This window comes from Lucilia sericata, unplaced genomic scaffold, assembly GCF_015586225.1.
Source record: "Lucilia sericata isolate MDLA Ls3-8-SP2 unplaced genomic scaffold, ASM1558622v1 Contig001025F_arrow, whole genome shotgun sequence".
NCBI lineage: Eukaryota > Metazoa > Arthropoda > Insecta > Diptera > Calliphoridae > Lucilia > Lucilia sericata.
The window spans coordinates 81,000-94,427 of record NW_023995007.1 but is presented as its reverse complement, the minus strand read 5'-3'; the positions used below and the strand labels follow the sequence as shown (position 1 = coordinate 94,427).

Sequence of the window (13,428 nt, the reverse complement as noted above, 5' to 3'; positions counted from 1 at the left end):
TAAATTACGTAACCCAAAATAATTGAATTGTATAGAACTGTAAGTAAGGAGTAGAATACTAGTGCACAGTTAGGAGTGTTTTTGAATTCCTAACAAACAACTGCCTCTTAAACTTGTCAACTTTTAAAACATCCAGCCTTTTGGGAAAGACCTGATAACAAAAAAAAAAGGCTGAAAGAAAATTGCTGAAACGAATTTTCATTTCTCATGTTTTTTTGTGCTAAATACCATAAAGAAACGTAATTTAGATTTCGTTTTATCAATTTATTTAAATAAACACTTCATTTGGTTTTTAGCACACTTGACTACAAACAGGCCTCATCATTTAACGCCTGAAAATTGTTTAAATCCTATTTTCTGGGCTATAAAAGCATAGACAAGTAATTCTCTTTTGTAAGCTTAATGAAAAAGAAAATATGTTTTCTTACTTAATGAGATATTTAAGAAAAAATTTAATTTAATTTTGAATGTTAGCGAAAACTTTCAAAAGAAACAAAATAAACAAAGAATAGAAATTCTAACTGGGAGTATTAGAAATAGTCAACAGTCTTCATTGTAGACAAATTAAGAGTCTGGACTATACACTAGACTATACTATAGATTAGACCATAGACTAGACTATAGACTAGACTATAGACTAGACTATAGACTAGACTATAGACTAGACTATAGACTAGACTATAGACTAGACTATAGACTAGACTATAGACTAGACTATAGGCTAGACTATAGACTAGACTATAGACTAGACTATAGACTAGACTATAGACTAGACTATAGACTAGACTATAGACTAGACTATAGACTAGACTATAGACTAGACTATAGACTAGAAGAGACTAGACTATAGACTAGACTATAGACTAGACTATAGACTAGACTATAGACTAGACTATAGACTAGACTATAGACTAGACTATAGACTAGACTATAGACTAGACTATAGACTAGACTATAGACTAGACTATAGACTAGACTATAGACTAGACTATAGACTAGACTATAGACTAGACTATAGACTAGACTATAGACTAGACTATAGACTAGACTATAGACTAGACATAGACTAGACTATAGACTAGACTATAGACTAGACTATAGACTAGACTATAGACTAGACTATAGACTAGACTATAGACTAGACTATAGACTAGACTATAGACTAGACTATAGACTAGACTATAGACTAGACTATAGACTAGACTATAGACTAGACTATAGACTAGACTATAGACTAGACTATAGACTAGACTATAGACTAGACTATAGACTAGACTATAGACTAGACTATAGACTAGACTATAGACTAGACTATAGACTAGACTATAGACTAGACTATAGACTAGACTATAGACTAGACTATAGACTAGACTATAGACTAGACTATAGACTAGACTATAGACTAGACTATAGACTAGACTATAGACTAGACTATAGACTAGACTATAGACTAGACTATAGACTAGACTATAGACTAGACTATAGACTAGACTATAGACTAGACTATAGACTAGACTATAGACTAGACTATAGACTAGACTATAGACTAGACTATAGACTAGACTATAGACTAGACTATAGACTAGACTATAGACTAGACTATAGACTAGACTATAGACTAGACTATAGACTAGACTATAGACTAGACTATAGACTAGACTATAGACTAGACTATAGACTAGACTATAGACTAGACTATAGACTAGACTATAGACTAGACTATAGACTAGACTATAGACTAGACTATAGACTAGACTATAGACTAGACTATAGACTAGACTATAGACTAGACTATAGACTAGACTATAGACTAGACTATAGACTAGACTATAGACTAGACTATAGACTAGACTATAGACTAGACTATAGACTAGACTATAGACTAGACTATAGACTAGACTATAGACTAGACTATAGACTAGACTATAGACTAGACTATAGACTAGACTATAGACTAGACTATAGACTAGACTATAGACTAGACTATAGACTAGACTATAGACTAGACTATAGACTAGACTATAGACTAGACTATAGACTAGACTATAGACTAGACTATAGACTAGACTATAGACTAGACTATAGACTAGACTATAGACTAGACTATAGACTAGACTATAGACTAGACTATAGACTAGACTATAGACTAGACTATAGACTAGACTATAGACTAGACTATAGACTAGACTATAGACTAGACTATAGACTAGACTATAGACTAGACTATAGACTAGACTATAGACTAGACTATAGACTAGACTATGACTAGACTATACTAGACTAGACTATATAGACTAGACTATAGACTAGACTATAGACTATACCTATAGACTAGACTATAGACTAGACTATAGACTAGACTATAGACTAGACTATAGACTAGACTATAGACAGGACTATAGACTAGAATTAGACTAGACTGATAGACTAGACTTATAGACTCGACTATTAGACTAGCCTATAGAACTAGGACTATAGACTAGACTATAGACTAGACTATAGACTAGACTATAGACTAGGACTATAGACTAGACTATAGACTAGACTATAGACTAGACTATAGACTAGACTATAGACTAGACTATAGACTCGACTTAGCTAGACCTAGACTAGCTACTAGACTAGACTATAGACTAGACTATAGACTAGACTATAGACTAGACTATAGACTAGACTATAGACTAGACTATAGACTAGACTATAGACTAGACTATAGACTAGACTATAGACTAGACTATAGACTAGACTATAGACTAGACTATAGACTAGACTATAGACTAGACTATAGACTAGACTATAGACTAGACTATAGACTAGACTATAGACTAGACTATAGACTAGACTATAGACTAGACTATAGACTAGACTATAGACTAGACTATAGACTAGACTATAGACTAGACTATAGACTAGACTATAGACTAGACTATAGACTAGACTATAGACTAGACTATAGACTAGACTATAGACTAGACTATAGACTAGACTATAGACTAGACTATAGACTAGACTATAGACTAGACTATAGACTAGACTATAGACTAGACTATAGACTAGACTATAGACTAGACTATAGACTAGACTATAGACTAGACTATAGACTAGACTATAGACTAGACTATAGACTAGACTATAGACTAGACTATAGACTAGACTATAGACTAGACTATAGACTAGACTATAGACTAGACTATAGACTAGACTAGACTATAGACTAGACTATAGACTAGACTATAGACTAGACTAATAGACTAGACTATAGACTAGACTATAGACTAGACTATAGACTAGACTATAGACTAGACTATAGCTAGACTATAGACTAGACTATAGACTAGACTATAGACTAGACTATAGACTAGACTATAGACTAGACTATAGACTAGACTATAGACTAGACTATAGACTAGACTATAGACTAGACTATAGACTAGACTATAGACTAGACTATAGACTAGACTATAGACTAGACTATAGACTAGACTATAGACTAGACTATAGACTAGACTAGACTATAGACTAGACTATAGACTAGACTATAGACTAGACTATAGACTTAGATGACTATAGACTAGACTATAGACTAGACTATAGACTAGACTATAGACTAGACTATAGACTAGACTATAGACTAGATTATAGACTAGACTTATAGACTAGACTATAGACTAGACTTAGACTAGACTATAGACTAGACTATAGACTAGACTATAGACTAGACTATAGACTAGACTATAGACTAGACTATAGACTAGACTATAGACTAGACTATAGACTAGACTATAGACTAGACTATAGAAGACTATAGACTAGACTATAGACTAGACTATAGACTAGACTATAGACTAGACTATAGACTAGACTATAGACTAGACTATAGACTAGACTATAGACTAGACTATAGACTAGACTATAGACTAGACTAAGACTGACTAGACTAGATTATAGACTAGACTAAACTATAGTCTAAACTTTAGACTAGACTTTAAACAAGAATATAGACAAGACTTAAGACTTGATCAAAGACTATACTGTAGGCTACACAGGAGACTAGAATATAAACTGGACTAGGCTATAGACTTGACTGTAGTATAGACCAGATTATACTATTTTACCATTGACTGAATTTATTTTAGGGAAATTAATAATTTAAAGACCTTTAAATTTATAGTTTTTATATAAATTTTTTATTTTACTTTCCAGTTGGCTCAATTATTACCCATGGAAGAAAATTTCCTGCTATTGTTCCGTTTTGATAATCCCCTAGAATCCAGTGTGGAATTTATGAAGGTAAGAACTAAAGTTTCCAAAGAATTTAAACAAAAACATGCAAAGCATACTTTTAGAGTTAAATATTTAAAAAATCTGTAGCCTACTTTTAGGCTTAATAATATTTTTGTCATAATGTTTATTTTATGTAAATTTATTCTTCATTTTATTTTGTCTTATTTTCAGATCTGGCGTGAATATGATACCGATAACTCTGGCTACATTGAAGCCGACGAACTAAAAAATTTCTTACGTGATTTACTCAAAGAGGCCAAGAAAATAAATGATGTTTCAGAAGATAAATTAATTGAATATACAGATACCATGGTGAGTTTTGGTAGTTTATAATGTTTATTTTATTTTCAGTTTTTTGCGTTGTTGTTTTTTTTTATTATTATTATTAAGAAAAGACAATAAACAGAGAAATTTATTGCAAAATAGACTATAAATAATAATTTGTTAAAGGAAGATTTTTATCCGCAACAGCATGTAACATAAATTACAAAATGTTGTAATTTTAAGATACAATTTTTTATATTTTCACATTTATATTTTGTTAAAGTCATCACAAATTATAATTGATGTGAGCTATGCAGCAAAATCTGTTTACTTAATAACATTTCTAAAATTAATGAGAAAAGCTCCTACACAATTTTTAGAAAAATGTTTTTCGTTCAAATGACAACAAGGAATTTTCCATGAAAACTTATCAATTTGATGAATTTTAGTAAAGTCAGCAATATGCAATGATGGCTTAAAGTCTTGCATTTAGTTTTGAATTGTTTTTTTTTCGTTATGTTTACAATTCAATTATAAATACTGCAGATTTATGCATGAAATTTTGAAAATTTCATTGTTTGTTTTTCATGAATATTGATGATATTTAATGATTATGACATTGATGATGGATATGCAAACATTGTTTAGCATAATGTTAGGCTGTGTTGTAAGTTCCTCATTTAATATTCAACAAATAGAAATTTTGATGATAAACAAGTATTTGTATAAGTTAAAATATTATAGCATATTTTAGGGGAACAGGGGAGAACAACTTAATTATAATTCATATACACATAATTAATGGAATTTATATGAAAATATTTATAATATGTATTATAGCATATTAGTAGGCATATATGTACATTTATAGCTATTGAAATATTGTATGATTTTGATAAGTGTTTATTTTAATGAAATTAATTGGATTTTGTGTAAAAAATGTTTCCATAAATTGCACACGCATGGTGTATAATGATTTATGAGCTTTATTAATGGTTGTGCAATTACATCAATAAATTTTACATTTAGACAGATAAGTACATATATTTGATAATTTTTTTTAATTATTCATAGAGTTAATATAAATTAATTACTAAATGTGTTGCATACTTTCTGTATATGAAATGTATTGCCTAATTTTAGGAGTAAATTAGCCAAATAGTACAAACTACGCTAGTGTATCTTCAAGTATATTATTTAGTTAATATTCTAGTGTCTCAAGTCTAGTTCAGTTCTAGATTAGTAGTAGAACAGTTCTAGTTCAGCTAAAGTTCTGTTCTGCATCAGTTCTAGTTCTGTTCTAGTTCTGTTTTAGTTCTGTTTTAGTTCTGTTCTAGTTCTGTTCTAGTTCTGTTCTAGTTTCTAGTTCTGTTCTAGTTCTGTTCTAGTTCTGTTCTAGTTCTGTTCTAGTTCTGTTCTAGTTCTGTTCTAGTTCTGTTCTAGTTCTGTTCTAGTTCTGTTCTAGTTCTGTCTAGTTCTGTTCTAGTTCTGTTCTAGTTCTGTTCTAGTTCTGTTCTAGTTCTGTTCTAGTTCTGTTCTAGTTCTGTTCTAGTTCTGTTCTAGTTCTGTTCTAGTTCTGTTCTAGTTCTGTTCTAGTTCTGTTCTAGTTCTGTTCTAGTTCTGTTCTAGTTCTGTTCTAGTTCTGTTCTAGTTCTGTTCTAGTTCTGTTCTAGTTCTGTTCTAGTTCTGTTCTAGTTCTGTTCTAGTTCTGTTCTAGTTCTGTTCTAGTTCTGTTCTAGTTCTGTTCTAGTTCGTTCTAGTTCTGTTCTAGTTCTGTTCTAGTTCTGTTCTAGTTCTGTTCTAGTTCTGTTCTAGTTCTGTTCTAGTTCTGTTCTAGTTCTGTTCTAGTTCTGTTCTAGTTCTGTTCTAGTTCTGTTCTAGTTCTGTTCTAGTTCTGTTCTAGTTCTGTTCTAGTTCTGTTCTAGTTCTGTTCTAGTTCTGTTCTAGTTCTGTTCTAGTGTTCTAGTTCTGTTCTAGTTCTGTTCTAGTCTGTTCTAGTTCTGTTCTAGTTCTGTTCTAGTTCTGTTCTAGTTCTGTTCTAGTTCTGTTCTAGTTCAGTTCTAGTTCAGTTCTAGTTCAGTTCTAGTTCAGTTCTGTTCTAGTTCTGTTCTAGTGTTCTAGTTCTGTTCTAGTTCTGTTCTAGTTCTGTTCTAGTTCTGTTCTAGTTCTGTTCTAGTTCTGTTCTAGTTCTGTTCTAGTTCTGTTCTAGTTCTGTTCTAGTTCTGTTCTTCTGTTCTAGTTCTGTTCTAGTTCTGTTCTAGTTCTGTTCTAGTTTGTTCTAGTTCTGTTCCAGTTCTGTTCTAGTTCTGTTCTAGTTCTGTTCTAGTTCTGTTCTAGTTCTGTTGTAGTTCTGTTCTAGTTCTGTTCTAGTTCTGTTCTAGTTCTCTTCTGTTCTAGTTCTAGTTCAGTTCTAGTTCTGTTCTAGTTCTATTCTAGTTCTGTTCTAGTTCTGTTCTAGTTCTGTTCTAGTTCTGTTCTAGTTCTGTTCTAGTTCTGTTCTAGTTCTGTTCTAGTTCTGTTCTAGTTCTGTTCTAGTTCTGTTCTAGTTCTGTTCTAGTTCTGTTCTAGTTCTGTTCTAGTTCTGTTCTAGTTCTGTTCTACTTCTGTTCTAGTTCTGTTCTAGTTCTGTTCTAGTTCTGTTCTAGTTCTGTTCTAGTTCTGTTCTAGTTCTTTTCTAGTTCTGTTCTAGTTCTTTTCTAGTTCTTTTCTAGTTCTGTTCTAGTTCTGTTCTAGTTCTATTCTAGTTCTGTTGTAGTTCTGTTCTAGTTCTGTTCTAGTTCTGTTCTAGTTCTGTTCTAGTTCTGTTCTAGTTCTGTTCTAGTTCTGTTCCAGTTCTGTTCTAGTTCTGTTCTAGTTCTGTTCTAGTTCTGTTCTAGTTCTGTTCTAGTTCTGTTCTAGTTCTGTTCTAGTTCTGTTCTAGTTCTGTTCTTGTTCTGTTCTAGTTCTGTTCTAGTTCTGTTGTAGTTCTGCTCTAGTTCACTTGTAACCATTTCATCAATGAATTATTTATTTGTTCTTCTAAGCACAAATTTCATGGTTTTAAACAAACAATAATAGTCATTAATTTTATTTCATTAACAAAGTTAAATGTCCAATCAAACAAGACTAACAAACATACCACAAATGTTTGATTCGAACAGAATTAATGATTTAACTAAAATGCTGAAATGTTGTGTTAAATCATAAAATAAATGCCAACAAAAGCATTTTGGTTAGCAATACCATTGCTGTATATTTATTATGGTTTCTCTTACTCCATACCTTTTTTAATGTCACTGTCAAATACCAATTTACGTACTTATATTACAAGCGTGAAAGAATTCAAAAATTGAGCAATTTTAAGGTCTAAAACCAAATGGAAAGACAAACACCCACGCCAATTTTGTTGTTCAACAATAAATATAAATTTAAAAGCAATTGTTTGGTAGAGCAAAAAAGAGAAATGAAACAAATAAAATGGGTCTATTTAACTTTCCTTAAATTTTTATTTTTACATAACATAATGTCCTGACGCCCACTTACTAGTATTGTTAGGGTCCGTTTTGGTTATAATAAACAGACAGCATAAAATACAACCAAAACAGTCTCATAACATGGCTAACAGTTACCCGTACTTAAATTCCGCCCACAACTTTCACTCTATTTATAGATACAACCATAATTTGTATTTTTATACGCTGCCAAACGCCAAATGTATAGGCAATTTAAATGTGTTTGTTTTATTGAAGGGATTCGCAGTTATATTATGTATAGCCACACCAGAGGATATGCTATAAATATATAAACATTTAATTTTTATAGTTATTTTTTGACAGCATACTTTCTTGGGCAAAGTAATACATTTATTTTGCACTAAAATTTATATTTTCTCTGTTTTGGTGCTTTTAATTTTGGTATAAAATATTAATTTTCTTTTGAGAACAAATTAATTAGCACACTTTTAGGGTTATTATTTTCCAATAAAATCTTTATGCTCAATAGTAAAGCATAGATAGGTGTATAATTTTGTAATAAATCTTAATTTAATGGCCAACATTATGTTAAAAACATTAATTTTTCACTTAAGTAAGAAAACATTAGCACACTTTTAGGGGATATAATTTTGCAATAAAAACAGCAGGATTTTAGGGTTTACATTTTTATGGATATTTTTCATAAGTGAAATAAATGTTTTATTTTCTTAATGAAACACTTTTGAACGTGAGGAAAATTGTAGACTATAGACTATACTATAGACTAGACTATAGGCTAGACTATAGACTAGACTATAGACTAGACTATAGACTAGACTATAGACTAGACTATAGATTAGACTATAGACTAGACTATGGACTAGACTACAGACTAGACTATAGAATAGACTATAGACTAGACTATAGACTAGACTATAGACTAGACTATAGACTAGACTATAGACTAGACTATAGACTAGACTATAGGCTAGACTATAGACTAGATTATAAACTAGACTATGGACTAGACTACAGACTAGACTATAGAATAGACTATAGACTAGACTATAGACTAGACTATAGACTAGACTATAGACTAGACTATAGACTAGACTATAGACTAGACTATAGACTAGACTATAGACTAGACTATAGGCTAGACTATAGACTAGATTATAAACTAGACTATAGACTAGACTAGACTATAGACTAGACTAGACTAGACTAGACTAGACTAGACTAGACTAGACTAGACTAGACTAGACTATAGACTAGACTAGACTAGACTAGACTATAGACTAGACTAGACTAGACTATAGACTAGACTAAAGACTAGACTAGACTATAGACCAGCCCATAGACTAGACTATAGACTAGACTATAGACTAGACTATAGACTAGACTATAGACTAGACTATAGACTAGACTATAGACTAGACTATAGACTAGACTATAGACTAGACTATAGACTAGACTATATACTAGACTATAGACTAGACTATAGACTAGACTATAGACTAGACTATAGACTAGACTATAGATTATACTATAGACTACGCTATAGACTAGACTATAGACTAGACTATAGACTAGACTATAGACTAGACTATAGACTAGACTATAGACTAGACTATAGACTAGACTATAGACTAGACTATAGACTAGACTATATACTAGACTATAGACTAGACTATAGACTAGACTATAGACTAGACTATAGACTAGACTATAGACTAGACTATAGACTAGACTATAGACTAGACTATAGACTAGACTATAGACTAGACTATAGATTATACTATAGATTATACTATAGACTAGACTATACTAGACTATAGACTAGACTATAGACTAGACTATAGACTAGACTATAGACTAGACTATAGACTAGACTATAGACTAGACTATAGACTAGACTATAGACTAGACTATAGACTAGACTATAGACTAGACTATAGACTAGACTATAGACTAGACTATAGACTAGACTATAGACTAGACTATAGACTAGACTATAGACTAGACTATAGACTAGACTATAGACTAGACTATAGACTAGACTATAGACTAGACTATAGACTAGACTATAGACTAGACTATAGACTAGACTATAGACTAGACTATAGACTAGACTATAGACTAGACTATAGACTGGACTATAGACTAGACTATAGACTAGACTATAGACTGGACTATAGACTAGACTATAGACTGGACTATAGACTAGACTATAGACTAGACTATAGACTAGACTATAGATTACAAACATGAACATTTTTAAATTTTCTATAATAAACTTTTTACTTAAACATTATTTTCTGTGGAAAACCTTTACAACTTAACAATTTCTTTCCTTTTTGATTAATTATCAGGAAATGTATTAATATTATGAGTACCCTCTATCCTTTTTTATTATTACCAAACCTTCCTCTATATCTTCTCATCTTTGATTAAAAATTCCGAAAAAAAAACTTTTTAATTTATTTAATTTTCACAAAGTAGTTACCTTCCCTTCAAAAAGGAAATAAACAATCAAGTTGCTTTTCGTACGTTTACATGAAAAATTAAACTTCATAATAACGCACAAAATATGCAACAGTTTGTTTTAATTAACAAGCCTAAATGTATACTACTGATATTGTATTTTTTTTTTCTTTCGAACCATTTCCTGTTCAGCAAACTTTTTAAATTCATTTTTCCTGTTGCTGTTTCATACCTTAATCAACGAAAAGTTTATTTTTTCATTTGTTTTGATTTCTTATTTTAATAAAACATACTTTACTAAAGAATTAAGAAAAAATATGACTTTTTTTAATTAAAACCCTGAAAGTATGCTTAGTATAAAAAAAAATCATGTAAATATTTATGTACATATTTATAATGGTAGAGATTTTTTGAGGAAAGAGATGTTTTTGTTTATTTATGAGCTTAAATTTTATTTTCTTTTTTGGTTTTCTTTCTAGCTTCAAGTTTTTGATGCCAATAAAGATGGACGTCTACAATTATCAGAAATGGCCAAGTAAGTAATGAAGTGTTTGAGTTTCTTTTTATTTTTCCTTCTTTTTTGGTATACTTGTTGTTAACAATATTCTTGTTATTGTTTTTACTGCTTAGTACTTGTTTTTAGTGTTTATGGAAATCATTTCAAAGTGTTAGAAAGCTTAAAAGCTTTTAAGATTAAGTCGAAATTATGTGTAGAAAATGAATATTTATCAAATAAAGTGTATGCTATAATTAGAGGGGAGGGGTAAGATGAAAGCTATGATAATGGTTAGGAAAATATTCTAATAATAGAGACTATAAATTAGACTATAGGCTGGAATATAAAGTAAACTATGGACTAGAATACATTTCAGACTATAGACTACACTATAGGCAGGTCTATAGGCTAGACTACAGACTAGCCCGCAGACCAGACTATATACAAAACTATAGACTAGGCTATAAACTATAGTAGACAAGATTATAAACTAAACTAGTCTATTGACCATAGACTAGACTATAGACTAGACTATAGACTAAACTGTAGACTAGACTATATACTAGACTATAAATCAGACTATAAACTAGAATATTGATTAGAATATAGACTAGACTGTAAACTAAACAATAGTAAGACTAAACTAGAGACAATATTATAGACTAGCCTATAGACTATACTATAGACTAGACTATAGACTTGACTATAGATTAGACTATAGACAAGACAATAGACTAGACTATAGACTAGACTATAGACTACACTATATACTAGACTATACACTATAGACTATACTATAGACCAAACTATAGACTATACTATAAACTAGAATATAGACAAGACTATAGACAAGACTATAGACTAGACTATAGACTAGACTACTAGACTAGACTATAGACTAGACTATAGACTAGACTATAGACTAGACTGTAGAATAGACCATAGACTAGAGTATAGACTAGACTATATAGACTATAGACTACTATACTAACTATAGACTAGACTATAGACTAGACTATATACTAGACTATAGACTAGACTATAGACTAGACTATAGAACTAGACTATAGACTAGACTAGACTATAGACTAGACTATAGACTAGACTATAGACTAGACTATAGACTAGACTATAGACTAGACTATAGACTAGACTATAGACTAGACTATAGACTAGACATAGACTAGACTATAGACTAGACTATAGACTAGACTATAGACTAGACTATAGACTAGACTATAGACTAGACTATAGACTAGACTATAGACTAGACTATAGACTAGACTATAGACTAGACTATAGACTAGACTATAGACTAGACTATAGACTAGACTATAGACTAGACTATAGACTAGACTATAGACTAGACTATAGACTAGACTAAGACTAGACTATAGACTAGACTATAGACTAGACTATAGACTAGACTATAGACTAGACTATAGACTAGACTATAGACTAGACTATAGACTAGACTATAGACTAGACTATAGACTAGACTATAGACTAGACTATAGACTAGACTATAGACTAGACTATAGACTAGACTAGACTATAGACTAGACTATAGACTAGACTATAGACTAGACTATAGACTAGACTATAGACTAGACTATAGACTAGACTATAGACTAGACTATAGACTAGACTATAGACTAGACTATAGACTAGACTATAGACTAGACTATAGACTAGACTATAGACTAGACTAGACTAGACTATAGACTAGACTATAGACTAGACTATAGACTAGACTATAGACTAGACTATAGACTAGACTATAGACTAGACTATAGACTAGACTATAGACTAGACTATAGACTAGACTATAGACTAGACTATAGACTAGACTATAGACTAGACTATAGACTAGACTATAGACTAGACTATAGACTAGACTATAGACTAGACTATAGACTAGACTATAGACTAGACTATAGACTAGACTATAGACTAGACTATAGACTAGACTATAGACTAGACTATAGACTAGACTATAGACTAGACTATAGACTAGACTATAGACTAGACTATAGACTAGACTATAGACTAGACTATAGACTGACTATAGACTAGACTAGACTAGAGACTAGACTATAGACTAGACTAGACTATAGACTAGACTAGACTATAGACTAGACTAGACTATAGACTAGACTATAGACTAGACTATAGACTAGACTATAGACTAGACTATAGACTAGACTAGAGACTAGACTATAGACTAGACAATATACTAGACTATAGACTAGACTATAGACTAGACTATAGACTAGACTATAGACTAGACTATAGACTAGACTATAGACTAGACTATAGACTAGACTATAGACTAGACTATAGACTAGACTATAGACTAGACTACTGTACTAGACTAGACTACACTGTACTAGACTAGACTACACTGTACTAGACTAGACTAGACTACACTGTAGTAGACTAGACTAC

General features: G+C 31.1%; 1 protein-coding gene across 3 annotated transcripts in view; it reads left to right on the top strand.

Annotated features, from left to right (window-relative positions):
• Positions 1–13,428, top strand: part of LOC119609654 (calbindin-32) — a 64,814-nt gene that overhangs the window by 31,220 nt on the left and 20,166 nt on the right. For all 3 annotated transcript variants that reach the window (XM_037964504.1, XM_037964505.1, XM_037964506.1), the window contains exons 5-7: positions 4,204–4,290; positions 4,456–4,596; positions 10,964–11,019. In XM_037964504.1, coding sequence (XP_037820432.1) covers positions 4,204–4,290; positions 4,456–4,596; positions 10,964–11,019 — 284 coding nt within the window. The remainder of the gene's footprint in view (positions 1–4,203; positions 4,291–4,455; positions 4,597–10,963; positions 11,020–13,428) is intronic.